The 25,505-nt window shown below is 37.1% G+C and overlaps 1 protein-coding gene across 3 annotated transcripts in view; it reads left to right on the top strand.

Annotated features, from left to right (window-relative positions):
- The window catches only part of kay (transcription factor kayak), a 36,508-nt gene that overhangs the window by 5,623 nt on the left and 5,380 nt on the right, over positions 1-25,505 (top strand). Inside the window, exon 1 of one of the 3 annotated variants that reach the window (XM_018548469.1) lies at positions 2,811-3,118. The exons of 1 other annotated variant lie outside the window; for it this stretch is intronic. In XM_018548469.1, the coding sequence (XP_018403971.1) occupies positions 2,987-3,118 (132 nt within the window). In that variant the 5' untranslated portion in view covers positions 2,811-2,986. Of the gene's footprint in view, positions 1-2,810; positions 3,119-19,390; positions 19,822-25,505 lie in introns of those variants that run through there. One more of the 3 variants, XM_018548471.1, reaches the window with a different exon arrangement.

Raw genomic sequence — 25,505 nt, 5'->3', positions numbered from 1 at the left:
TATACAGAAGAACTTTCCCGAGTGACGGGCCGATTAAAACTTCCGCTTTTTTCCTCTGTATACGAAATTTCGGCGTTTGTCATGCCACGCACACAGCGTCCTGCAGCGCGCGCGCGCGTTACAGCTCGGCCGGATAAGCTGCAAGCAACCTCCCTCCTCATTAAAATATCTCTTTGTCGCGTGAACAAAGCTGATCCTCTGGTGCCCGCTGATTTTCTCGTTATTCCGTTATGCTCGTTAAGGCACATCTCTGGCTGTCAATCGCTTGAAAACAATTTCTGTTCCACAAAATGAACGGAAATCCGTGCTATATTTTAACAATAAATATGTTATGATATTAGATATACATATAATGATATGTATTATATAATTATCCTGTGATTCATGTGAGAACATGAAGTTATAATCTTAACGATTTAATTGTTATGTTTGCTTTTCTATTAACTTCGACGCTAAAACTATGCTTTTAAGAAAATTCTGATATTTCAGTTGATTACACGTTCCAAGTGTATTTGAACATATAATCAAATTAAATAAACAAGATCTTTTTTATAAGATAGATAACTGATCAAACATTTTGTGTAAACTTAAAATGTGAAAAAAATGTGACATTTAGAATCAAGAGTCAGCAGATTGCTTGGGGGCTCATGTTTAACGGGGCTCTCAAAAACTGGATATTCTATCGCATCTAAATCAATTTCATCAATTTTAGTTCTTTCTTTTATTATTAAATCTTCTCCCAGACTAGTTGAATCAAATTGATAATAAGGAAGATTTTATAATCTTTTTAGAAAAGTTAGCTATCAGTGTTGTTATCACGTTTTCATTAACGTTAAATATTTAGTTAAGTAAAAATATAGCTCGTAGGCAATGAATAAAAAGAAAGACAATTATTACGACTGTAGAGTTTTGTGTAAACAAAATATGTATGCGTGTAATTCTGTACAGTAATTTCACATTTGAGTGTAAGTACGTATCGAGGGAACAATTAAATTAACAGTTCCAGAACACGTGGAAATGTTACGATTGTTTCCAAAATGCATCCCGCTGCGCTGCAAACATACTGTTTTCGCTTATCCCGCAGTGTAAGAGTATTTGGCTTTTTTTGCACAAACAAATCTGACGGTATGTTGCTGCGGATAAATAATTTCTAGCCGTTCCTCGTCGCCGTAGTTTGTAATTTTAAGAACGGATGTGTACAATTCGTTCGGCAAATATTCAGCGATAGCTTATAAATAACTTGTAAATTAAGTCGCACTTAATCTGTAATCGCGATGGAAAACGCGCGCTTCTTCGCTCACGAGAGTTCGTTGCACGCGGAAAGTACTACATGTAGTCGCGAAACGCGACATAAAACAAAGAGAAAGATAGAGAGAGAGAGAGAGAGAGAGAGAGAGAGAATGAGAAAAAAAGAGACAGAGGAACCGTGCATATATACGTTTGGAAACGTTATTGTTGAAGATAGTTTCAGCTATATTCGCACGTCTATTTAAAAAATTGCAATCAGCATCAGTAGTGAGTCATTGCTAATCAAATAACGTTATTTCGTGTGACGTTGGTAGTATATTATCGCACACGTTTGCCGAACGCGTGCAAGGATAATTAACACTCGAATAACAGAATTTCTGATACAGAAAAAGAAGTTGAATTTTTCGAAAATAAGACAGAGAAATTTTGAAACATAGAAAAAAAAAACTATTCTTATTTTGAAAATATCTTTTTTTTTCACATATAAGCCGTGAAATAAGAATGACTTAGCATTAAAACAAACATGATTTGCTTATACGAAGAAATTTGATCCAGCTATATATATAAAAAAAATATTTTTATTATTCAATAATAATTTTCTCAATATGGGAGGGAATAATGTCGATAAAAAATTATGATATCTTCAAATCGAGAATTAGAATATATAATAATACTATTGAAGCTTGAAACTATCAAATTTTCTTTCTCTTTAAAATTGATTTTACATTGCTTATAAATATAGAAAACAAGGATTGCATTGAATAGAATATAATCTTCTTAAATTGAGAATAATTTTTTTTCTGTGTATGTAATATGTACTACAGTATTTGGTATACGTGTCTTTTCAAGAATAGGGTCCTGAGCTCTAACGCTTGACTTTAGGTCTATTTTCTGTGGCTGAACTAATGTATCACTTTTGGAAACTAAAGTCAGATACGTGAATATTTAATATTTACCGAAAGCGGAGTTTTCTAGCGCAGTCTAATGCAGGAACAGAAAACGGACAATTTATTTCGCTTCATGTCGAGACCTTAAATTTTTCATCGCCCTCGAGCATCGATTCAACCAATTTCGCTGACTTCAGCGCACATCCTGAATGTATCGCGGATCGCAATTTGCATGCTTCCGGCATGCTGACGAAAATCCCCCTTGGTCGCCCAAGGATCCCCCTCGTCGGGCGGATCGATTTATCGGATTATGCAAGTTACAGCGCGGATTCATTCCGCGCTACCTGGAAAAGGGGATCTGGTTCTCCGTGCCTCCGTTCCCTAATTCCCGTGAAGTCGTCGTCGTCGTCGAAACGAACAGCGACGCGCGAGGCTGCGGACCGCCGCTGATTGGCCGGGCGCTATCGCGCGAATCAGCGATCAACATGGGCAGTGACGTCACGAGGAGCGCGCCCGTGTGCGAATTGGTGGGGGGAAGCGGCGACGGCGGCGACGGTTGGCTGGCTTTTCTATATAGTTACTCGGTCACGTTGGCGGGCGCTCAGTCGACGAATGTACGTGGCATGTGTGGTACAGGGTGAGTGATAAGAAGCGCATTGATACCGATATTTTTGTGACACAGTGTTGAATTACTCTTCATCGCGTTAAGATTTCTTCCTCTCGTGACGAGATAATCTTGCACTCCCCGTGGGATTAGTTTCTTTTTTTCTCAACCGTTTGATTACTCCAATTTCGAATTCCATCGAACGCGAAAGCTCTTGGCGTTGAAGTGAAGTTAACCGAAGCGCAAGATGACGCAACGAGTGCCTAGTACCGGCTATTACGACAATATCATCGAGGACCACAGCTACACGATGTTCTCCATGTATCCGCCGACCACCAATGCCGTGGACTGGCAGCTTATGAAGGAGGAAAACTGCATGGTAAGAGAGTGCTGTTAATTTCACTGGAATCGAATCTCTGGCAGAATTGGGGACTTGGTTCGCGGCTGATGCACGTCATTATTATAGACACTCGATGTTCTTTATCTCCCTCTTTTAAATAACAGCATACAGAAGAACAACGAATTTCACTTTGTAATATTATTTTGTATATATTTAAAAAAAAAATTAATGTATTTTCCATCGCAAAATATATATACATTAAAATGTATTTCTAAATTTTATATAGAGTGCTTTAAATCTTTAAACAGTCTTTTTACAATTACGATTGATTTTTTAAGTATTGGTGAAGACGTGTTACATATTTTTAAAACGTCTTTAAAATATCACATGATTGTGACGTGAAACTTTCTCGCAAAAAGAGCTACTTGCGATGAAATGTATAATACAATTAACATATCGCGCGTGAATACGGCACGCAAACGGAAGACACGATCGACTTTTAACGCACACAAATCATCGATTACGCGTTTCTCGTGCAGGTGTCACGGTTCAAGGCTAGATCGATAATACTGAAGCTATGCTTATGCTCTTAAAAACTGTAATTGCTAAACAGTTTGCGTCGTCAATAAAAATTCGCTCCGTTTTTTTTTTCTTTTTTTCTTTTTAATAAAAGGGGAAAGAAAAGTTCGAAAAATTTCGTTGTAGCCCGAGTTTGTTAAATTTTTTAATTTCCAAAGTTTCCTAAGTAGCTTCTAATTCCGAACTATTTATCTGTTGGTGGATTAGGCACTCGGTCGAAAAAGTGTCGAACAAAAGACATTTTTTCCCCAAATGTAGTCCGAAAGGACCTGCAGTGGGCGATAAGCGCGTATCTGACGTTTTAAAATATTAACCTATGCGATTTTGCTTCCTATAGATTTATTAGAAGTCACTGCGAGACATTCTATACGGTACCGACAAAAATAACGTATCTACTGATTAGATAAATGTTGTGGCATATTTGTTAGCGACGATACCGATGGATGACCAATGATAAGTGAAAATGGATGTCCATGTTGAAGATGTAGAAATCTATATACTTTGTAAATATATTTAGTAATGAATAAACTGGAGCCAAATCGTTTAAATAAAGATTAAGAATAGAGATCACAAAATAATGAAGTACTGCAAATGATAATCTAAATTAGAACGAAGAAATTCTTAACATTATATTTTTAGCACTATATTTTTAAAAAACTCAATTATTAATTTAATTCCTCGAGCTATCTAGGATATGCAAATTAATAAGCAATATTTGAAAAAATTTAATATTTTTGTTTGGGTTAAAAATATACTTTGTCTTTTTAAGAAGTCTTTAAAGGAATTGTAAACATGCGTATAAAACTAAAACGATAATTTATTTCACAGGATTAAATAATTATTCTGTTATTGTTTCTAAGATACATTTATATTTTATTATAATCACACGTAATAGATACTTATTTCTTGAGCCTTGACTTTTCTCGAGCAGCTTATAATCAGTCGCTGTTAGTTGAACTTATTATCTAAATCTGGCTTTCTACGAATAATCCGTCGTTTAGTATGCACGAGTGAACAATGCATAATCACAAAGGTATCAGTTAATAATTACATGCGTTTCATGTCGGCGAGCGTGTCACGAAAACTAGTAAAGTGAGAGACAGAGAGAAAAGGAGAGTCTTGCATAACGGTTTACAATTAAGCTAATAATCTAGGTCATGCTCGTGGTGACGTGTCAGTTTCAAATTTTCCAAGAAGCTTCACTAACTTATCGTGCTAGATGCTCGAGGCGACGCGTACGGCTCTCACCTGCCGATCCCACCGATTTCGTTCTTCGACTCCGATTTCTACGAATCCCGATTCGACGTCATTTACTCGCTTTATCGCTGAACGGTACTTTCTTGCTGAAACAGGCTTGACAAATAAATCGTTGTGCAAATTTGTCTAAATTTTAAAAGAAATTATATAATGAGAATCTGTGTTTATATATACATATATATGTATATATAAATTAATGTTTCGCGTAATAATGAAAAAAGTATCTTGGTGATAAAACCATACAATATAAAATGCATTTAGTCTTCCAAATTAATTTGGTACTATTGAACTAATTTAGAGCAGCCTAACTTTAAAATGACTATTTTATTAACGTTATTAATAACGAAACAAGCGCTTTTTTTCTCGTGAAACTTTTATCTATATTGAGATAAGAGATATCGAATGTCTATATAAAAATTATTATTTTATGATGACTGTATTCGTAATTGTGAAAATTTTGATTAATAAAATAAAAATATGTATAATAGAAATAACAAAGGTTATCGATATTGAAAGTTATTTAAGAAAAATTTACATATTTAAAAAATTACATTTTGTTTTCATTTCATAATTTACTTAATTGTCTTGCTTACCGAAAGTAGTTGTTATAATGCTGTCCAGACTTTCTAGATTATTCCTTATCGTTTAATATGTTTTTATCGTAGCATTTTCCTGTTAAAGTATGCGAAGGTCTTCCTCGAAGCTGATATTTCTCAATATTTATTATATAAGAAATTTGCCGTACTTTCGAAAGTAATTTCCGCCTTTTGAAGAAAACACATTTCAACTTTTAACCCTTGCGAGCGCAAGAAAATACATTCATTTTTTAAACAGTTCAAAATTAATTACAATCGTTTGAACAATTAAACATCAATTTATTGACTTGTAAAATTTTCAAGAAACCTAATTTTTTTAATGAATTTAGATTTTTTATTCCAAATAAAAGCTTGAGAATAAATTATTTTATCTTTTGAGATAAAATTAAATTTAGATAGAATTCGAGTGTTAGATATTTCTCTCAAAATTTAATATCTTTATAAGGTTTCTTTTTGCCATGTAAGGATAACGATATGTTATGTATAAAATATATGATCATAGAAATCGACGAAATTAACGAAGGTACTTTGATTGCATTTAATAAATCGTTAATAAAAAAAACATTAAGATACGAGAAAGAAAATATAATTTCCTGAATGTATTATCTGCACGAAACAGAAGAAAAACAGTTAAATCTGACAGGAAGCGAGGAGTTAACGCTTGTTAACCCGCCAATTAGAAGGTTTAGTTGAAGGCAGGGTTAAGTTTAGCGAGAGCAGTACGTACGGGTCATAAGACAAGAGGTGTCATCCTGCTTAAGGAGGGAGGTACTTCTTGTTGTTTCCCTATTTGCAATTATTTATCTCTTCCGCAAGAAAGTCACGCCAACACAATTCCATGTGACAACTGAAATAAGTGAATAAATTTCTTGCGCTTTCCACACGTACTCGCATTTTTTTTTCGCAAATCTTCCATTAATGCAATATGTTATTAAAATTTCTACACTTTGACACGAACTACTACAATGGCGTATAAAAGTCTTCGGCCGGTGACATTTTGTATTTTAATTTATTCGGAAATATGCAAACTTATTTTGAAAGGTCGTCTAATTTGAGAACTCTTGTTTTAAGAATTATAAGCACTTTGTAGTCTGCACATCGAGTAATTAGTAATTTATTCGTTTTCACTTGACAGTAATTATATAAAACAACACTTTCAACAACTAAAATAAATGCCCTGCTTGCTATTAGGACGAAACATGTATTTAATAATGTTAAATAAGCCAAAGACTAGCAAAACATTTTATATTTCAATTCTATTGCCTTTCTTAGCAGTTTCTTTTCTATTTTATAGTCTATTCGCAATATATACGCGAATATTTTTCGCCTTTATTCTGACTGTTCGTTTATTCGCGAATATCATCTATGTTCACCATAATTTATGATTTCTTTTTTTTTTTTTTTTTGGATACAAGGTAATCGTGAGATTCAACGTTATTTAAACAATGCCGCTCACGGAAATTTCCGGTGTTCGTAATCATTTTTTTCTTTATTTTTGCCACGCTTATCTCAGTTTTGCGTTTCGCGAGAGACGGGACGCGGGTGAGTCATCGCGCGTAGTTCGCCGGCGATTTATGAATGAAAATCCACGCACGTGTCGCGTGCACGTTGGTCGTCTCGTAATGACGCGTCGCTACAATTATTCGCGATGGCTCATAAACACATCGATTATTATACCTTGCGTTACCACGCGAGATAGATCGATACCAGGAAAAAGGAGTGCATCGCAGAGTCGTACACTTGTTAATGAGCCGCGCCGAAGGTTCGCCTTCGCATTCTGAGAAGTCGATCGCTTCGCCGCGTCAAGGAGGAAAACTTGTTCAAGGTTCAAAGTATAGATTTTTTTTTTTTTTTTTAGTAAAGAAATAAGGTTACTGAAAAAGCGATCTTAGTTAAATACGAACTACTTTGGCACTGAATTTCAAAATTACTTACATCACGCAATTAGAAACTTTGGAATTGTGACTACGACTTTTTTTTTTCCTTTTTCTTTAAAACACTCGCGTAATTAATAAAGGCTAGAGATTTATGTAACAATACAGGGAGCGTGTAAAAAGGATGAAATCCACAGCATTTTGTACCCGAGAAGAAATATATTCTAACGTTTTAACATTCGATTCATCGAAAATCCTCGTTTCTTTCCTCGTTGCAACACTTCGCGCGCTCGATTTGTTTTATGGCGCCGATTACGAAAGAGGAAACGGCGCGTGTGTTGTGCTCTTCTAAAGCAAAGTTATAAGGACTTTTTGCGTGTAGCGAACTGGCGCGGGCGATCCGGTGTAGTCGACCTCGAAAGGAGGTTGATTCCGCGGAAAGATATCTTGCGTATGAATGACGTCAATTGGCTTAACACTTTCCCTCGAGAGAATGCCTCGACTGAGTTGGACTTCTTCGCGTAATCCGGTAAACTTTCTTGAAGAAATGCCTTGAAAGTTCTTACACTGTTGGGTATCAAGAAATAGCGGTAGCCAATTTCTTGAGTTAAATAGAATTTTCTTATTTTTATAGCCTTCAACATTTGTATCGATTAAGCCATAGGTTTGGTAACGATAAATTAAATTCGAGTCAAATGGTATACGTTTTCTTGAGTTAAAGTGCTATTTTAGTTAAATTAACGACATCGATGACCTATATTGAAGTAATTAAAAATAATTCAAATTAGATATAATTTGACTTATGAATTTAACATGATACCTTATTGAAAACTACTGTCTGTATATTGAAGTCGCTATAAATATTGTTTTGCTTTTAACGTGCATTGTAAGTGACTATTTTGCACGATAAGATCCATAATTATTTATTTATAGTTTCAGACTAATTTATCGCTTAAGTATCTTAAGGAAATGTACATACTAATATAATAATAAATAATACAGAATAATTTTTTCTAATATTACTTATACGCGTATATATTATTCTAGAATTCAATCTTCGTATTCCATCATTCAACAATTAAGACATTGTATCGCGAATGAAGTATCGAATCCACTAGACTCTCCGGTATATACAGATTCCTTTTACGTTATACACTCATATTATTTTAAATTCTTTCGAGTCTCTTGGATAGATCGCGCAAATAGGATTAAGGAAGAGACAGAAGTCGGCGTTGTACGGCATGCCAATCGAGTCGTCGCTAACAATCTTGCTCGGTGAGGCAATTTCTGCGATGCAAGGTCATAATGTCGATAATACGTCGTTTGTGTTAAGCGCGTCGCGTCGCGATAATAACGTCTGTTAACTGCGCCTTGGTTTACCTGGGCCGCTCGCCGACGAAGACGGCGCGGCGCGGCGGCCCCGATTAACGTAATAATATTATTACCGTACGGTGCGCATACACACATACGTACGCCGGATTATGGTAAGCCGCGCTCATGCGTCATGCGCTCGGGATTATATCTGCTTATAATAACGTCAACCGAAAGAGCCCATCATCTCTCTCTCTCTCTCTCTCTCTCTCTCTCGTCGTTCGTTCCTAGCACGAGCGAGTACCGCTTTAATATCGCGAGACCACGCGACTCGCGATACCAGCGAGATATCAGGAATATAAGCTAGAAATCAAACTCACTGGCCATTAAGATACGTGATTTCAGAAATGTTCAAGAAAACGTGGAAGTTTTGTTTAGATACGCGTGGTTAATGATGATATGTTTATCGCCGAAGCGTTCGTGAAACTTTAAATGCAAATTTATCTAATGGTCGCATCAAGTTTTCTTCTGATTCACATAATTTCGTCTAATCGTAAATTGTTCAGATAGTTTGGAAAGTTCGAGGAATATAGTGAAATTATTGCTGGTTACTTAAATAAATTGACTTTTAATTAATGTTGATTGTTTAAATAAATTGACCTTTATTGACGATGAACGACTAATAAAATTAATTGGTAGCTGACGCCTGATGTATTTTATGTTATTCGTACATTGTCAGTCACAATGTAGCATTGTATATATTTTCCAATGTCACGTTTCCTGCTCGGTCGGCGATTTACTAATGAATATCTAATACGGTCGTTTCCACATAATAATCCGTCGCGTTGGGAACGACCGGCTATTATTCCCTCTCTAATGGATTTTTCCCTTTGTACACGCTATGAAAAACGTGATATAGAAGGAGATAAGACTCGGGATCCTTTGAGAGAGATCTGACGTTGTCGGATCGGGAGAGTAACACTCTCGCATGGGAGAGAAATAGGTGAATCGAAGAGTCGGGGACCGCGGGCCCATAATTCAAAGCGGGCTCTCTCGAGCATGATAAACTGGCCCAGCTATTCGTGGCGATGCGCTTGCGAGTTCGAGAGGTCGTAGAACCCTGCGGGCCCCCTTTTTTTAAAGAGTGCGTTATGACGCGTGGAATAAACGTATCCAATTTCGTGGAACTATTGTCCGCGCTCGCGACAGACACGAGGAGGCCACAAAAACTATACGAAGGCGACACAAAGAGAGCCGACCTGTCCAGATATCGTCGAATGGATTAGTGTTAAAAGCCGAACACATGCAACGTGAGTGGGGACTAAAATACGGTCCGGTGGGAATTTAATTATACTATTTGTCGCGAGAGAGAAAATGCGTCTGGAAATTACAAATTTCAACCTAGATTATATATTAGAATTACGACGACTTTTAAAATCGAAGCAAAAATAATTCGTAAAACATTAAATTCGTTTAATATATTAATCATTAATTTCTTTATTATTAAAAGAAAAACGATCTAAGATAATAAGAATAAGATAAAAGATAAATTTTCATTTATATTAGAAGACGAAAACTGTTTTGATAAATGTGCAGTTGCATTTTTCAAGTCGCATTTTGTAAGAGTAATCAGCGCGTAATGTCGAGCAGCCGTTTCTGAGAGACAAAGGAGATAAAGCTGACACGCGTGACTGGAGATACAAGAGCAAAGTAGGTTCCCAAGAAATCCGGGGCAGAGAGAGATTTGATAAGAGGAAACAATGGACGTATAGTAGTATAGTTTATCATTGATCGTACGAAATTAAGAAGATTTACGTTGTAGATTCTGAGAATAGATGCTTTTTTTACGTAGTAGTGATACAAATCGACACAAACATCATTCTACCTTTTCCAGCATCCATTGAAAAAAAAGATATACTTGTATCGGGAAAGAGATTTGTAGTATTAAAATGAAAAGCACTCGATAAAATTGATAAAAATAAAGAAATACATATTTATGCCCAGCATTAAATGCGACCAATTTCCAAGTCATATAATTCTTCGGGATTTAACATACGCGAATTTTGTATACGAGATAGATAAAATCAGAGATGGCCACTTAATTAAAAACATTTTTTTACGTTATTGTGTAAAAAGAAAGGCGCTGGTCAGTTCGCATCTCGAGGTCCAGTCCGCATTATATACGCAATTATGTATAGGTATTCCTCTCCAAAGAGTGGCTGTCGAAGAGTGCAACCAGTCGGAAATGCCTTCGTGCTTACGTCATCGGTCGGGAATTCATGGACCGTTGTACCCTCGAAGTGTTTTCTCCTTCTACCTTGGAGGTCCCTTTTTTATTTCCTCCATTCTTAAAGAATACTTCTTAGAGTCTCTCGTAGTATGAAAGATCGATAGGATTTCTGCGAAATAATGACAAGTAATTGCCTTTGTATGAATAATCCCCGCGATAATAATTACTCTTTTTCAAATTTTGCGCTTATTTTCTACGGATGTCTCATACAAGAATTAAAATTGAAAACGCAATTTTTAATAACCTTAAGAGTGTGATTTCCCTATTTTTATTGTAAACATATTTGACTAAATATGTTTAAAATTGATTTTGTGTTAAAATTATATATCGATTTAAAAAAAATCACGCTCATTTTATTTACTTGCGACACCGGTAATATCGTCGATAGCTTTTAATCTCGGCATTATGATCTGATGTGGCACGGAAAATGAGATAGCGACAATTAGGAATATCATGGAAAATGATAGACTAACTGTCAAGTAATCCTGACAGATATTACGATAATTATACAGCGTGATTTACTGACCGGCCAATTACTCTATATTCGCGCCGTTGGCGTCAGCGAATCCAATCGATCATCCTTGGTGAAAAGTGAGCGATCACGTAGCCTTGAACCAAAGCGTTGGTTTCAATAGACTTCTGTATCTTGATATTGTGAGGGATCGATTACATGGATATTATTCGCGATAATAGGACGAGGAGGACGACTTTGTCAACCGAACAACAGTATAATATATGCTGCTAGATTTATTATACTAGATTTTTTTCGATTTCGAGAATCACGTTATATAAAAATATTTTCTTTATATGATTAGCTGGTATAGGTGTAACTACTTAGCACTCGTGTGCATTATTCCTAGAAGCATAGCGATTAAGTTTAATTGTTATGTGGGGGGGAAGCGATTATATTCTTCGATATACAGTCCAATGTCTATTAAAAATCTAAATATTTGCAACTTTTTTTTATTGAGAATAAAAATCATTATATATTTATTCAAATATCATTAAAAGTTAATTTGAATTGATAATTTAATTATTTTTAATAACGAATGAAATAAGAGGTACATATAAAGATCTATGAATTTTTTTTTATCGTAAATTACTTTGTTCTAGGAAGATATAAATTGCAGTTCCACACACACCAAATTTCTTAATGGATGTCCGTTTAGCGGATTTGCGGATAGCTTAGGCGACATGACGAAACCTTGGCACGAGATTTCGTCGCGATATACAGACAAGGCCGCGCGGTATACACACAGAATTTCCAAAATTACGACAAACATGCGACTCACTCTACAGTGTCATTCACCTCCAATCGTGACTCCGCAGCATCGCGTACTCGGCTGGCCTTTGTTCTCGGGCTTTAGCGCTAAAAACAGTTGAGCTAAACCACTCTGGTCTTATCTCGATGTTTATTGAATACCCGCGCGGCGGGCCGAAGTACTTTGTTTGGCGTTACGTGAATGCTGCGTAGAACCGGCTCTGAAACCTAATCGCAGGGAGATATTAATTGTTCCAGAGAGTATTGAGATTTTATACAATATCATTCGTAATTATTTCTTAAAGTAAGAAAGATTCTCTCCATCATTAATTTTTATAAAATTTGTCGGAAATTTCTGATCTCTCGCTGAAAATAACTTAATTATACTCGCGTTTTTGAGCGATCGTATAGAATATGTATGTTTAAAAAGGCTTACGAGTCGCATTGCGACGATGAAAGGGCGGCATGTGACCGACAACGAGTTACTGTTCCCAATGATAATCGTTAATCGAGGCTCAGAAAAGACCAGACTTCAATTTAAGCACCCTAGACGCGGTCTCAAGAACTCGTTGCATCGAAATGATTTAAATGAGATTTAGAAACGGGTTGGCAGGAGAAAGCTCTAATAATTCTAATGTATTGTGCGACAATTTTTTAAATTTATAACTTTTTATATTAATTTTCTCTCGAAAGAGGAAATTACATATCGAAAGGATTAAAATTTGTTTCCTAATATATTCTTTTCTTGTGTATACAAAAAAAAAAACGAAACTGATATCTCATTGCTATCATTAGTATATCGTTGTTCAATCCTAGTTTTTTTTTTTTTAAACACGATAGCATGTAGACGATACGTGAAAATTAATCGTACTACAAAATGTACATCCGCGGTGATAGTCTTCGAAATGTATTCGCTAAATGTTATCCCCGACTGATAGTACACAGGAAATAAGTCGGTGTTATGTGACGTAACGCGTTCAATTTTGCATTTCTCAGTAGGATGATTCGTCGTCTCGCACGACGAACTGTGAATCATATCGCCGCCGCTGGCGCCAATCAGTTGCCGGATATAACCCCGTCCGGGTGTATCCGTCGTCCTGATCGCGAGCGCGTTTTTCCCCGCGTATGTAAAGCGGATCGGCAAATAGCTGCAGTCGCGTTTGGTAGCTGGCTTGAGTGCGACATCGAGAGAGAGAGAGAGAGAGAGACCCCGATGAAGTCATCTCTCGTGTATCCTCTACTACTGGTGTCGGTCGACGGCGTGCACGGATCCCCCCTCCCCTCCCCCCTCTTCGTTGCCTGCATGACCGAGGACTCTCTGGGGACCTCCGACGACGCGCGAAGTCCTCTCGCGAGAGAGCCGAACGTGGCCCGAGTATAGCCGAGGCAGCGCGGCCGCGCGCGCGCGACCATGTGGCAACGGCACGATGACAGAAGCGCTGTCAGTGTCACTGCGACCGTCGTCCGACGTGGTTGTTACAGCAGGTCTCTCGCATTCGCGTTCGTCGCTGGGATTCTCGATCTCTCTCTCTTTTTTCTTTCTTTTTTTTTTTTTCCCTTTTATTCCACCTATTTCTCCCTCTCTTTATCTACTCGCCGGACTCTACCTCACGACGGCCTATCGAATTCGCTGCAAGGTCGACGACGGTGGCGACGTTTCCTCGCACACGCTCGCGCGTGACGTCAAAAACGATTGTCAGAAACGCACGCGTACGAAACGTGCCACGCTTCGGTTTCTCTGTGAAAGGAAACGCGATCCTCAGTTGAGGTTAGGCCCCGGTTGGGACGAACGCGCGCGCGGTTTCACGAACAGGCACGAGGTCGTCCATCGAGCTCCTCCGTTTCGAGGTGAGTCGAAAATCATTCCCATTTTAGGCTATTGCGAAAAGAGCGGCGTGTTGTGCGCCTCCTTAACGCGTGTCCTTGCACGCGGCTCGGTTCTTAAACTACGCGCCTCCTTATAGCGGCGCGCTGATAATGAAATTTATTCGACGCTGTCCGCCGGTTTAACAGCGGCCTTTTCGATCGCGGCGAGGTACAATTCGAGGACCGTTTGTAATCCGACTGTGTAATTGCGCGGCCTGCTTTGCGCAGGTGGCCGATTCCGCCTTTTAATCGCCCGCCATCATTTACGCTCCGGCTGTGGAAAAATTATTGCGGACGTTGTGTTGGCTCTGCTGTTGGGAAACTCAGAATGCGGCCTGTCCGATCCTCGTGCATTGGCGAAAAGTACATTTTATTGCGTGCTTTTTCAGCACGCTTATTATCGTCTCGCTATTTCTCGCGTTTGTTTTTCTCCGCCGCTTGCACTTTAGACCTGTATTGTTCGATTTCGTGCACGTAACGTGTCGTGCTATTTGAAGTTAAACTGTACTTCTGCTTTGATCGTTCCTCTCATGCATAACTATACACCTAAAGTCTGCATTTACCACGTAAAGTGCCCTTGAAATAAAAATCGGAGCAGTACTTTTTACACACAGAAAAATACCATTCTATAACCAGGTAATTGCTTAATTTATCTTTTTTTTTTTTTTTTTTCTTTAACAATAGTGACCTTTAACAATATTTTCTTGATAATAATCTTAAAATACGTTCATTACAAGTTTTAGAAAAACTTGTTAATATGCACTTGAAACACAAGAATTTATTGTTTTAAGAATATTATAAAAGAAGCGAAGAACAAATTTGTTTTAATTTAATAATTTTGATTAAAGTATTAACTTTATTAATATTCACATATATTTGAAACTATTTTGAATAAATTTGATTAACTTAAATATTTTAAACAAATAATTATTTGCATGTGTATTTAGCTTTTGGTTTAGTAAAAATACAATGTATTTTTCTATATTAAGGAGAAAATTGACAACATAACGTAAAAGAAGCGTCGATTTTTTTACATCTTATTATCTCGATTTTCATCTCCTAGAAGGTATTACATCAATTTAGTTTTGCCAGGATTGTAGATAACAGCAATCGCATCATCAACAAAAGGAATAACTTATGCAACAAAATACATTCCATTAGTTAATATCAATATACGTAACATACACCAGCGTTATAAATGGTGATTGTTTTGATTGTAAAATCGGTTGTTAGCCGTTGTATTAAATGTTTTCGAGAAAGTAGATAAATTATATTAAATCGCATGCTATATCAATATTTGCAGTAGAACGTGCGATTCCGCGATATCGTTTGCTGTCGATTTGAAAAAAACATAACCGAGTGACGACATCGTCGCGCCGATTGACGTCACATCATGCTAGATAATCGCAGCGCATAATGGCATATCTTACGTGCATCTGCTCGACGAATCAAACGTTGCATTTTAGTAAGTGGTACAATGTGAAGTTGTCGCAACGACTTAATTAACTTGAGAAAAACTCGCTCGGGATGAATTTTTAGTAGATATCACTTTAAATCGTGATTTAAATTGTTGCTCGACGGTGTTACAGCAGATCTCGGAATCGCGCACTGATCTAACAGGGATCTTCCGGGAAATCCCAATCGCGCATTGTGTTTTTCTGAGTATATCGCGCCAATGTAACGCTCGCATATCTAGCGTTCCTTCCTGCATCGACTTGATAAAATAATAAAAAATTACACGGAAAGGAAAGAACGATTTTACTGAAGTATCTATAAAAAGTTGGGTATAGATCTGTGAAAATAATTTTATTGGATCAACAAAATAATTATGTCGGAAACTCAAGCGTGAAAAATTCAAGACAAGCGTCTTGAAAAATCGTTTCGATAGTCTAACAAAATAATTTTTACATCTGTATCTAACGAAATTTTTAGATACTTCAACAAAGCCATTCTTTTCATATAGAAAGCCGTATTTGTTGCTTGAGCGTCTTACATATTGATTTTAATAACACAACAAAATTATTTTCAAATCTGTCCTCTCTTATTATCTTTTGGAGTGGAAGTCTAATAATTAAAATTTCAATTCTTTAGAATGAAATTCTACTCCAAATATTTTATAATGTCTCTCTAGTTAAATTTCTAAATACTCTTCGACAAAACTGTTCTTTTGTTGTAATCTAGTACAATTATGTTTTCTCTTTTCTTGTCGGTTTATCGCATTTTTTTTTCTCGCTGGTTAAAACAATGATAAACTTGTATGATAATCCTTGTTCTTCGTTCACGTGTCTAATTGTATTTCAGTTTTTTGTCATATAGGAAATTACACACACATGGATTTTCCTCTAAGTGCAATATACTCTATCTGCATACGCTGCACTTTACACGCACACGCAATGTAGACGATCGCGTCGTTGCGATGCATTCGAAACACAACTACTCGCTCATGCGTCTGTTATCATGTTTACATTCTTTGTTCTCGGTCTACCACTGGCATCGACACGTTCGTACCGTGGAAAGAAAACCGTCCTTTCAACTCACGGAAACTTGCTACAAACTATATAACGTATACGCGTGAATATTACACGATAGATAGAAATGATTTATTCATCGTGTAACTTCGAATTTTTCTTCCACGGATCAACGAAAAGTTTAATGAATTCACGAGAAGAGTTATGATATCTCAGTCCTAAAAACATGTTTACGTGCCGAGGTGATTTGAAAGTGCGTACATAATACAATGTGGTGTAAAAATTAAAAATAACATACCATTATGCTCCATTTGTCGTTATCTCTATTAGAAGCTTGCGAGCGAGTTGTGAAATCGGGTATTTAGAAGGCATTGGGTTTCTCGCGAACGGAAGCGTTAAAAAACAGCAAAAATGGAAGTAAAGATAGAGGTTCCTTTGTTATCCAAGGTTGTGCTCTTGCGGCCGCAACGGTGGCGGCTTTCAACCGCGCTTTTTCCGGCGTTCGCAGAGAACACGCTATTCTGACGTATAGTTGCGTTATTATTTACCGCATAATATCCATGGCATAATTAACCGTGTGTGCGAAGGGCAGTAAAAACATAGGAAGAGAGAGAGAGAGAGAGAAAGAATGCGCTAGACGCATAAATAAATATTGCGCAGTGCTTTGTCGATGTCGATTTACTCGTTTACTGTTCGTTGCGTAATCGCGCGTTGTATTACATAAAAATAAATATAATCTTCGCCACGAACGTGATCCGATAAAAAGAAATGATCCAATGACGAAGACCGGTTTACGCCTAGAATAATTCCAACCTTTACTACTACTTGTTATTTATTTCCCTACTAAAAAAATTGTTTTCGAAAATGTTTTTTTTTTTTCTACGTAGTAATTTCACGTGGAAAAAAACAGTATGAGATATTCAGACATGAGAATTAAGAATGACGTTAAAATTAATGTGACATTTAAAAAAATAAAATCTCAATCCTCTGTGGAAATATCGAGAAAACGGAATTCAATTATTTTGAAAGCTCGTTTCCTTTTCTCGTCGGACTGAAAATATTCTGAATACCGTTGGAAATTTACGTATTTTGTTAAATTTTTCTAATAATGTCATGGATAATATGGCAAGCTTTTCACGCACAGTGATCGTCGCATACAAACGACGTGTGTTTAGTGTTCGCGAAACCTGTGACAGGCTCGGTTGGTCAAACACGCAGATTGTTTATCATAACCTGGTTACCACGTGTTTTCATATCAAGGCGAGATAAGCCTGGTTTTGAATGTCTCTATACCGTGTTCATATAGCTTCCCTTCCGAATGACACAAAAGCGAATAGATTTTAACGAGACGTATTGGTTGCTTGATAATAAGAATTAAACCACACATATATATAAAAAAGATTCTATATTATTTATTTGAAATCGATATATTAACCTTTGTAGAATCGTATAATAATAAATTTTTAATTTATTGTCTGAATAAATTAAATTTTTTAATTTTATATTAACAGTCTGATTATTTATATCCAAATTACATTTATTGATTTTATCAAGTTGTTTTGCAGACTTTGTATTTAAGACTTCTGTCGCAAAACAGCAGCCCGAAATATTTTTGAAATAAATCTCGATATCGTCGCGACGCCACACAGCTTCTTAATCGATGCGATACGAGGAAGCCACATCCTGGAAATGTCCAGCGAGATAGACAAACAACTCTGTCCAGCATGACACGGTCGTTTTAAATCTTCGATTCTCTGTTAGTTTCTCCAGCATATTGAAAACAACGTATAAATTATAACGGAAAAAATACATTTTATATTTAAAATCTATAAATATATACAATTTGTTTAGATACGAGTAGTTTTATGATACGAATATTTTATATAATTATATATTTTAAGATAATTTCATCTTTAAATCAAAATATTCTGCATTTCCTAAAAATACATATTAAAGATGTTAAAACGTAGATCTTACAATTGTTATATATTTTTTTTAAATTAACTTGACAATCATTTCAACGAGATAGCCAATCTGATTTAAGTAAACGAGCAACTTTTTTTTTTGTAAATGCTGATGCGAAAGAATGATGCATCGGCCGTTAATTTGCGCGTCTTTCTGATATCTCGAAATTGAAGCGTTACACACGTTTGAGATCGGTGGCGGAAGATCTTCTGGCCAAAGTCCAAGTCGACGAATCCACGAGTATCGGCGCGCGACGACAAACGATCCTACACAGGTGTTAAACTTAGAACTCGAACTAATTAAGGCCCTCCAGACGGCGAGCGGCCGCGTGACAGGGAATTTCACGCCGGGAAAACCACTGATCGGGAGCAAAGTCATCGTCTCACCGGTTCATTTTTTTTCTAGATCTCCACAGTTTTACATTACATAAATAATCGAAACTTTCTATTTGTTGCGAATGACAAAATAATCGTATATATCATTGAAATGCATGTACAATTTTAACCCAAGTGTGGCAGTAATAATCATGTAAAAATAATGAATAATTGTTATAATCAAGTATATATTTGTTTTTTTAATTCTTATGTTCATATCTTATTCATATTTGTGATCCAATCCAAATTACGATTGTCTTTTAAAAACGGTATACAATTTTTAGCGGTCAATGGTCCATGCACGTGAGACCGACGAAGCTGCAAAATGTTATATTTTTTCCCCCCCGTCCTTACTTTTCTCTCTCTCCTCCGTCGACGTTCATCGCGGAGCGCACATACTCGAAATTCGAAGGTTATTTTTAGGATGGGTCTCTCGTCGTCGCGTAAGGCCACGACGAGAGCGGCGTCGGCGTCGCTCGTTCAGTGTTAAAGAGGCGTCGGTGGAGGACGCAGTGGTGACGACGGAACTTCTTGGACAAGTGCGGAGGAGAAACGGAGCGCACGAGGGTGGTGCGGTTTTATAAAGGACGGGGGTGCGAGAAACGAGACAGGAGGAACGAAGCGCACACCGACGCCCGAACGATCTTCTACGAACGAACGATCGACTGAGATATCATTTATTCTTCATTATTTATTCCCGCTTTCCTCAGTCCCGCTGTTATATCCCTTTCCCCCCGTTTTCCCTTCCTCGACTTTCCCCATTATCTCTCACCGTCATACTTTCGACGACGAAACAAACGAACATTGAACGAATAAACCGATCCCTCGAGCTATGGCAGCCACCGCCATGGATCCAGTCGACATTGCGAATATACTTGCGCAGGAATTGCTTTATCAGCAGGTAACCGTCTCTGAGGATTTTCCGGTACGAAGTAAAGTATTATTGTGAGAGAGAGAGAGAGAGAGAGAGAGAGAGAGAGAGAGAGAGAGAGAGAGAGAGAAGTTCGTACAAGAAAGATAAGCCACTACCCGCTATTTCGGAAGATACATATTAGATCAGTTTGTTCTTCGTTAACACGCGTTGAATCTAATTTTACGACACGTTTCGCGCGCCTGAACTTGCAATGTGAAATATTGTAACTTTCCGTGGGGAATAAATAATAATCAATAACAATAAAAGGGCGAAGTAAGAGTCAAATTAAGATTAAAATTACAAATAGTATGGACATGTTGATATATTTAATTTTAAACTACGAATACAAAATTGTTAAAAATATGATTACAAAAAACTACTTAAAATCTACTTGAAAGGTGATGTAACTAGTTTCGACTCTAAATTGAGTCCTCGTCAGACTTCAAAATTTGTTTAATGGATAAAATTATTAGAAACATATACCATGTAGCCATTTCTGTAAACATTAATATAAAAGTATATAAAAAATAAATAAATAAAAAAGATGCTTTTGATCAATTTTAGACGAATATACGACGCAATTTTTATTTATTTTAAAGCAATCTCTTGGTTGGCAAAACGAATCAATTAGATGCTAATTATTTTACTTTCGAGACAAAAATACTTCTTTATCATTCATTATCTAATGAATATCTTTCTCGTTGCATTTTTGATACGTACGGCTAAGAGAATTTGAGAAATATTTACCGCGTACGTTGACAACGACATGCGTAAACTCCGAGACGAATACATTTTGACGGGGGCGATATTCGATCTCATTGTGATCGCGTGGCGCGAATAAAGTGGCTCTTTGTCCACTTGGAAAGGGCCTCGTAGAGGCGAGGAAGTCCTCCGCAAGACGATCGTTTCTGATCTGAAAATAAACGCGACGGCTCTGGCGCGCTTTCGAAACTCGATGAGAGCGCTTCATTCACGTCTTCATTCTCGATTAATTGCGGATCGCCGATCGCGCAGCTAAGCTTTCGCGGTAAAGATCAGCCAATCCGTCATGCTTCGTTCGATCGGAAATAACGAAGCGACGAGCTAATCGCGTAATTGTTGCGAACTTGAAGGAGAGAAAGCTCCCGCCTTGGAGCGAGCGAGCGAACGAATGTTCGGTTTATGTGCGGGATGATGATTGCGATGCGAACGAGCGAGGAATTGTGCAACATTGTGCAATAACGTTACAAGTTCTACCCGCCTCGGTGAAACTATCGCAAGTGTACCGAGAATCGTTCATGCCGACCATTTGATTAATAAGACTAGCAGAGGGATCATCATAAAACATGAATCAAATTCGAATTTATGATCGGTTGTCGATCTTGAGACAAGTTTAATTGTTTAATCTAATTCAGATTATATTTATATTCCAAATCAATCCGACGTCTACAGTTTTATTCAGGTTATAGGAAAAAGTGTGAAAATCAATAGTTTTGTGCCACTAATCTTTCTATCTTGAGAGAGAAAAATTGTTGAATATTCGCCCTTATATATTTTGAAATTAAAAACATTGTTCCGCACCTTAATTTTTGACTCACTTTCAATTTATTTAAATTAAAATATTTTAAATTCCTAACATGCGGGGATTTTCTCAGAACTACCTGGCTGAAGAAATATTAATATGCTCGACAAAATTGCGAAACGTTTTAATCATTAGACCTGCGCACGCGAAGGCCATTAATCTGCACGTCGCGACATTTCCAACAAATGGCGAATTAATCTGGCATGATTACAAATTATAATGGTATAGTTATTCTAATAAGTTATGGTTCTCTCTCACTTTTTAAAAATGAATGTACATAATAGCGATACGATCATAGGACAGGTCTTAATCCACAATAATCTTTATCTACAATAAGCCGTTACTCAAGCTTCAAGTCTTGAGCCATAAAAAATCGACCGGGTCACAGTCGAATATGAGAAGAATAATCGATTACGGTCGTCAATTTCTTACGGCCTGAGTCTTAAAGCTTCGAATGTCCATAACTGAAATTCGTATTCTGATAGGAGCAATGCCAAGCCCCGCGTATATCTCGATCATCGTATAAGCGCGCGATATATCTCGGTCGCGATAACATAGCGAGCGGTCACGAGTGCGCTTTCTGGATTCGATCGCACAATTAGTCTCTATCGTCCTCGTTCTGGAAGCGACGTTCTAGGCGAGGATCTATTTTCCGCGGTATAGAATTACACGCGCGGGGCGAGTGGCGCGATGCGACGCGAGGCGACGCGATGTAGGCGCGCGCTCGCTAACTCGCTTTTGCGCGCTTCTCGCCGCATTTCGGAGCGAGAGAGAGAGAGAGAGAGAGAGAGAGAGAGAGACCGCGGCTTATTATCTGGATACGCGTTTCGCAACGATTTTCTGGTGGCTGATATCGTCCTTTGTCCGCCAGACTCGCGACGCGCACTCAGGGCAGATTAGAGAGACCAGCGGAACGTATATATATTTATTTATAGAATCGCGGGACCGCGTGCGCGCGTTCGTCGTACGTGCCCGGCATTACGTACGCGTGTGCGTATGCATTCGTGTCGTCGTTGGTCGCACGTGTGCGCGCGTATATACATGCGTGGAGGAGAACGAGCGTGCGCGAGCGAGCAACCGCAACGCAAAACGGAAGACGCGTGCATGCCAACAGCGGTCGGCTTTATGAAAAAAAGCGCGACGTCGAGCACGCTCGTCATTCTTGCTTCATCTCGGTGGAGAGAACATTCTGCTGAAACGCGGATAGCCAACGATTCGTGAAATCCTACGTAGTTCGCTGCGAATAAATTAGTTTTTTTTTTTTTTTTTTTTTTTTTTTTTTCCCCGTTGTATCAGCGGTTGTGATCGCAGCGAATATCAGTTATCGTCTATTCGAATGCCGTGTAACGACTCTTTTAGATTAAAATTTATTTTTTAATTTATGTACTGAAAATTTGTTGAAATTATTCTCCACACGTATTTAGTATATAAATTATAAATAATTGCGTCACTTGAACTATACTTTAATAGCGGTTAAATTGGAAATCGTCAGAAAAACATGAATGTGTTAAAATGTAATGGAAAAAAAAAAAACAATGGTGTCTGATTCCATTCCAGCATTTAATTGTTTTATAATTGAAACATCTTTGCATCGTTAACGCGCTTTTTTTACATTTTATATTTAGATATTATGAAAAAAGGCACGAATATCTGTTTTTTTTTTTTTTTCCACACGAATAACTGCATTATTGTGGATATCGCGTGATGTGTACGGAGCATTGAAATACGCTCGACAAAGCTACCAAAGAGGGAGGAAGGAGGGGGGGGGGTCGTCGCGCGTGGTGTGCGAATGTGATTCACGTTCGGGCAAGGGAAAGACTTTGTCGATGCTGTGATGCACGCGCGCATATAATGACATCGTTCGAATGAACGATGTTCGAGTGATCTCGTGACGAACAATGCGGAGCAAGGTGAACGGCCCGAAGGCCGTCGAGAGTGGCCGGAAGCAGTCAGTTCGGCGGTAGTCATAAATAAAAGACACCGTCTCTTAATCTTGCCAGCAAATATCTTTTTATCAGTTCTTGGCCTTTTACAAATTTCTTTTTTCTATATTTAAATTTTGAATAAAGAGCTAAATGATTCCGCAGATTTCCCAATTTGTGTTTCTATTGCTTTGTGAACATATTAAGAACTCTGGTTATCCTGCCAATGTTGCATTTATCGATCCCCATTGCTTTACTATTTCCGTTTTTAGCGGAAAGCGAATAGGATTCGATAAAATGCGTTCGCTTTCGAAGATTTTCGAAAGTCGTCTGCCGATAATAATTAATTGGTTAATACGACATGGAATCCGTTTCTTCGATTAAAAATGTTCTGTTGTGCCAAATTATTACCCAAGTCGAAAAAGATGTAATTGAATTAATTTTTTGATAGTGAATTTTGAGAGAAGGAATAATTAGGGGGATTTGATATTGCCTCCTAAAGAACTTAATAATGTTGAGATTGTGTACAAAGACACCAGTATCCAGTTGTTTGTTTCGTTGTGAGGATAAATAGAAGTTCTACCGTGGAGATCGAGAAAATTGAGCTAATTGAAAAACGTAATTGTCTAATTAACGATTTTGATAGACACGATATTTTGCTCTAACGATTAATATCTTCTTCAAATTTGTATATAATGTAGATAACTTTAACATAAATCGTGAGCGAAAATTCTGAAGTAACATAATTATTCATATTATGCTACATCTTATCAATCGCAGACTCGACAAAAGCTGCATAATAAATAATGAAGTTGCGTAATCCCATATAAAATCACAATTAACGGCTATTATATGCATCATACAAGATATTTTTGTATTTTTTTAATCCTCTATTTGCACTCATATTTTATTCTTTTAATTAACAGAAATTGAAATTTGAATAAAAATATATAAAATTAGTTAAAAAATGTATTGCGTTAAGGGAACTGGAGTTTATTCTTCTTTATCTCGGATAAACAAAGTAAAATTTCGCTTATACGAAAAAAAAAAAAAAAAAGACTCGGACGGAAGGTTAAAGGTGTTTAAAAAATTGCGACACTTCCTCGCGATGCGTTTTAAAGCTTGCCGATGATCTCGTAAATAATAGAATATCACTGATATCGAGAAAAAGCAAAAATGTGCGATCATTACGATTTCTGTCGATCGACCGACGAATCGCGCAGTCGGCAATTTCTACAATTTCCAGGATTACCTTCGGCATTTTCTCACACAGGATCGGAATTCCAGTGACCGTGACGCGCACGGACACGATTCGGTAACGCCTAAGTTTAACGCTCCGGACATTCCTTAAGTTCCTCGTACGATGGTTCGCGATGGGCGAGAGAAGCGTGGTCGGTCGGTGGGTGGCCAAACGACGACGGCCGAAATCAGCGGAGCCGTCCCGAGCTGCGCTAAGTAATTTTAGCGATGACACTTAAGGCGCCTGCCTACGGTATTTTCTCTCGTCTTAAAGCATCTCGTCGAAAAAGATGCATTAATCGATACTGTATATATTTAAAAAAATGTTGTTTTGCATCAGCCGTGTCAAATATGCAAAACAATATTTTTTTTTTCAACATTATTTGCAGATTTAAAATACTCATTAACATCAGATTATTAACATTCTTATAAAGATGCTTATTAGCATCGAAAGATATAAATTGCTTGTCAATTTAATGAGCGACGTTATTTCTGGTTCTCTGCGTACGATTATTTTAAGATCAAAACAAAATTTCGACGTACACAATTTGTAAAATCAAATATGTATAATATTATATATATGTAAATCATACAGAAATATTTAAGCATTAAGATCCGCTTTGACCGAGGGCAGGATTTCTCTCGTTTAATTAGATTTTTTAACGTGCTTATTTTGCTTTGTTATTGTACATATAAAATAATCATGTTAAAAAACATTGCTTTGCATATTTTATGCAAAACAATAATTTTTTTTATTTTGCTTTGTGTTTTACGTTGTAATGTGACTGGGAAGGTTATACGAGTAAATAGCAGTATTATAAATGAGTAGTGTTCTTAGTCTGAATAAATTCTCGGAAAATTTGGAGAAAAAATGGGTTTTTTTTTCACTTTTCTCCTTTGTCATATTTTTCCAACTATATATTTTTTATAATAATTTTATTTATATTTAA

Source organism: Cyphomyrmex costatus, unplaced genomic scaffold (genome assembly GCF_001594065.2).
Source record: "Cyphomyrmex costatus isolate MS0001 unplaced genomic scaffold, Ccosl1.0 scaffold72, whole genome shotgun sequence".
Lineage (NCBI taxonomy): Eukaryota > Metazoa > Arthropoda > Insecta > Hymenoptera > Formicidae > Cyphomyrmex > Cyphomyrmex costatus.
This window is presented reverse-complemented; position numbering and strand designations above follow the sequence as displayed.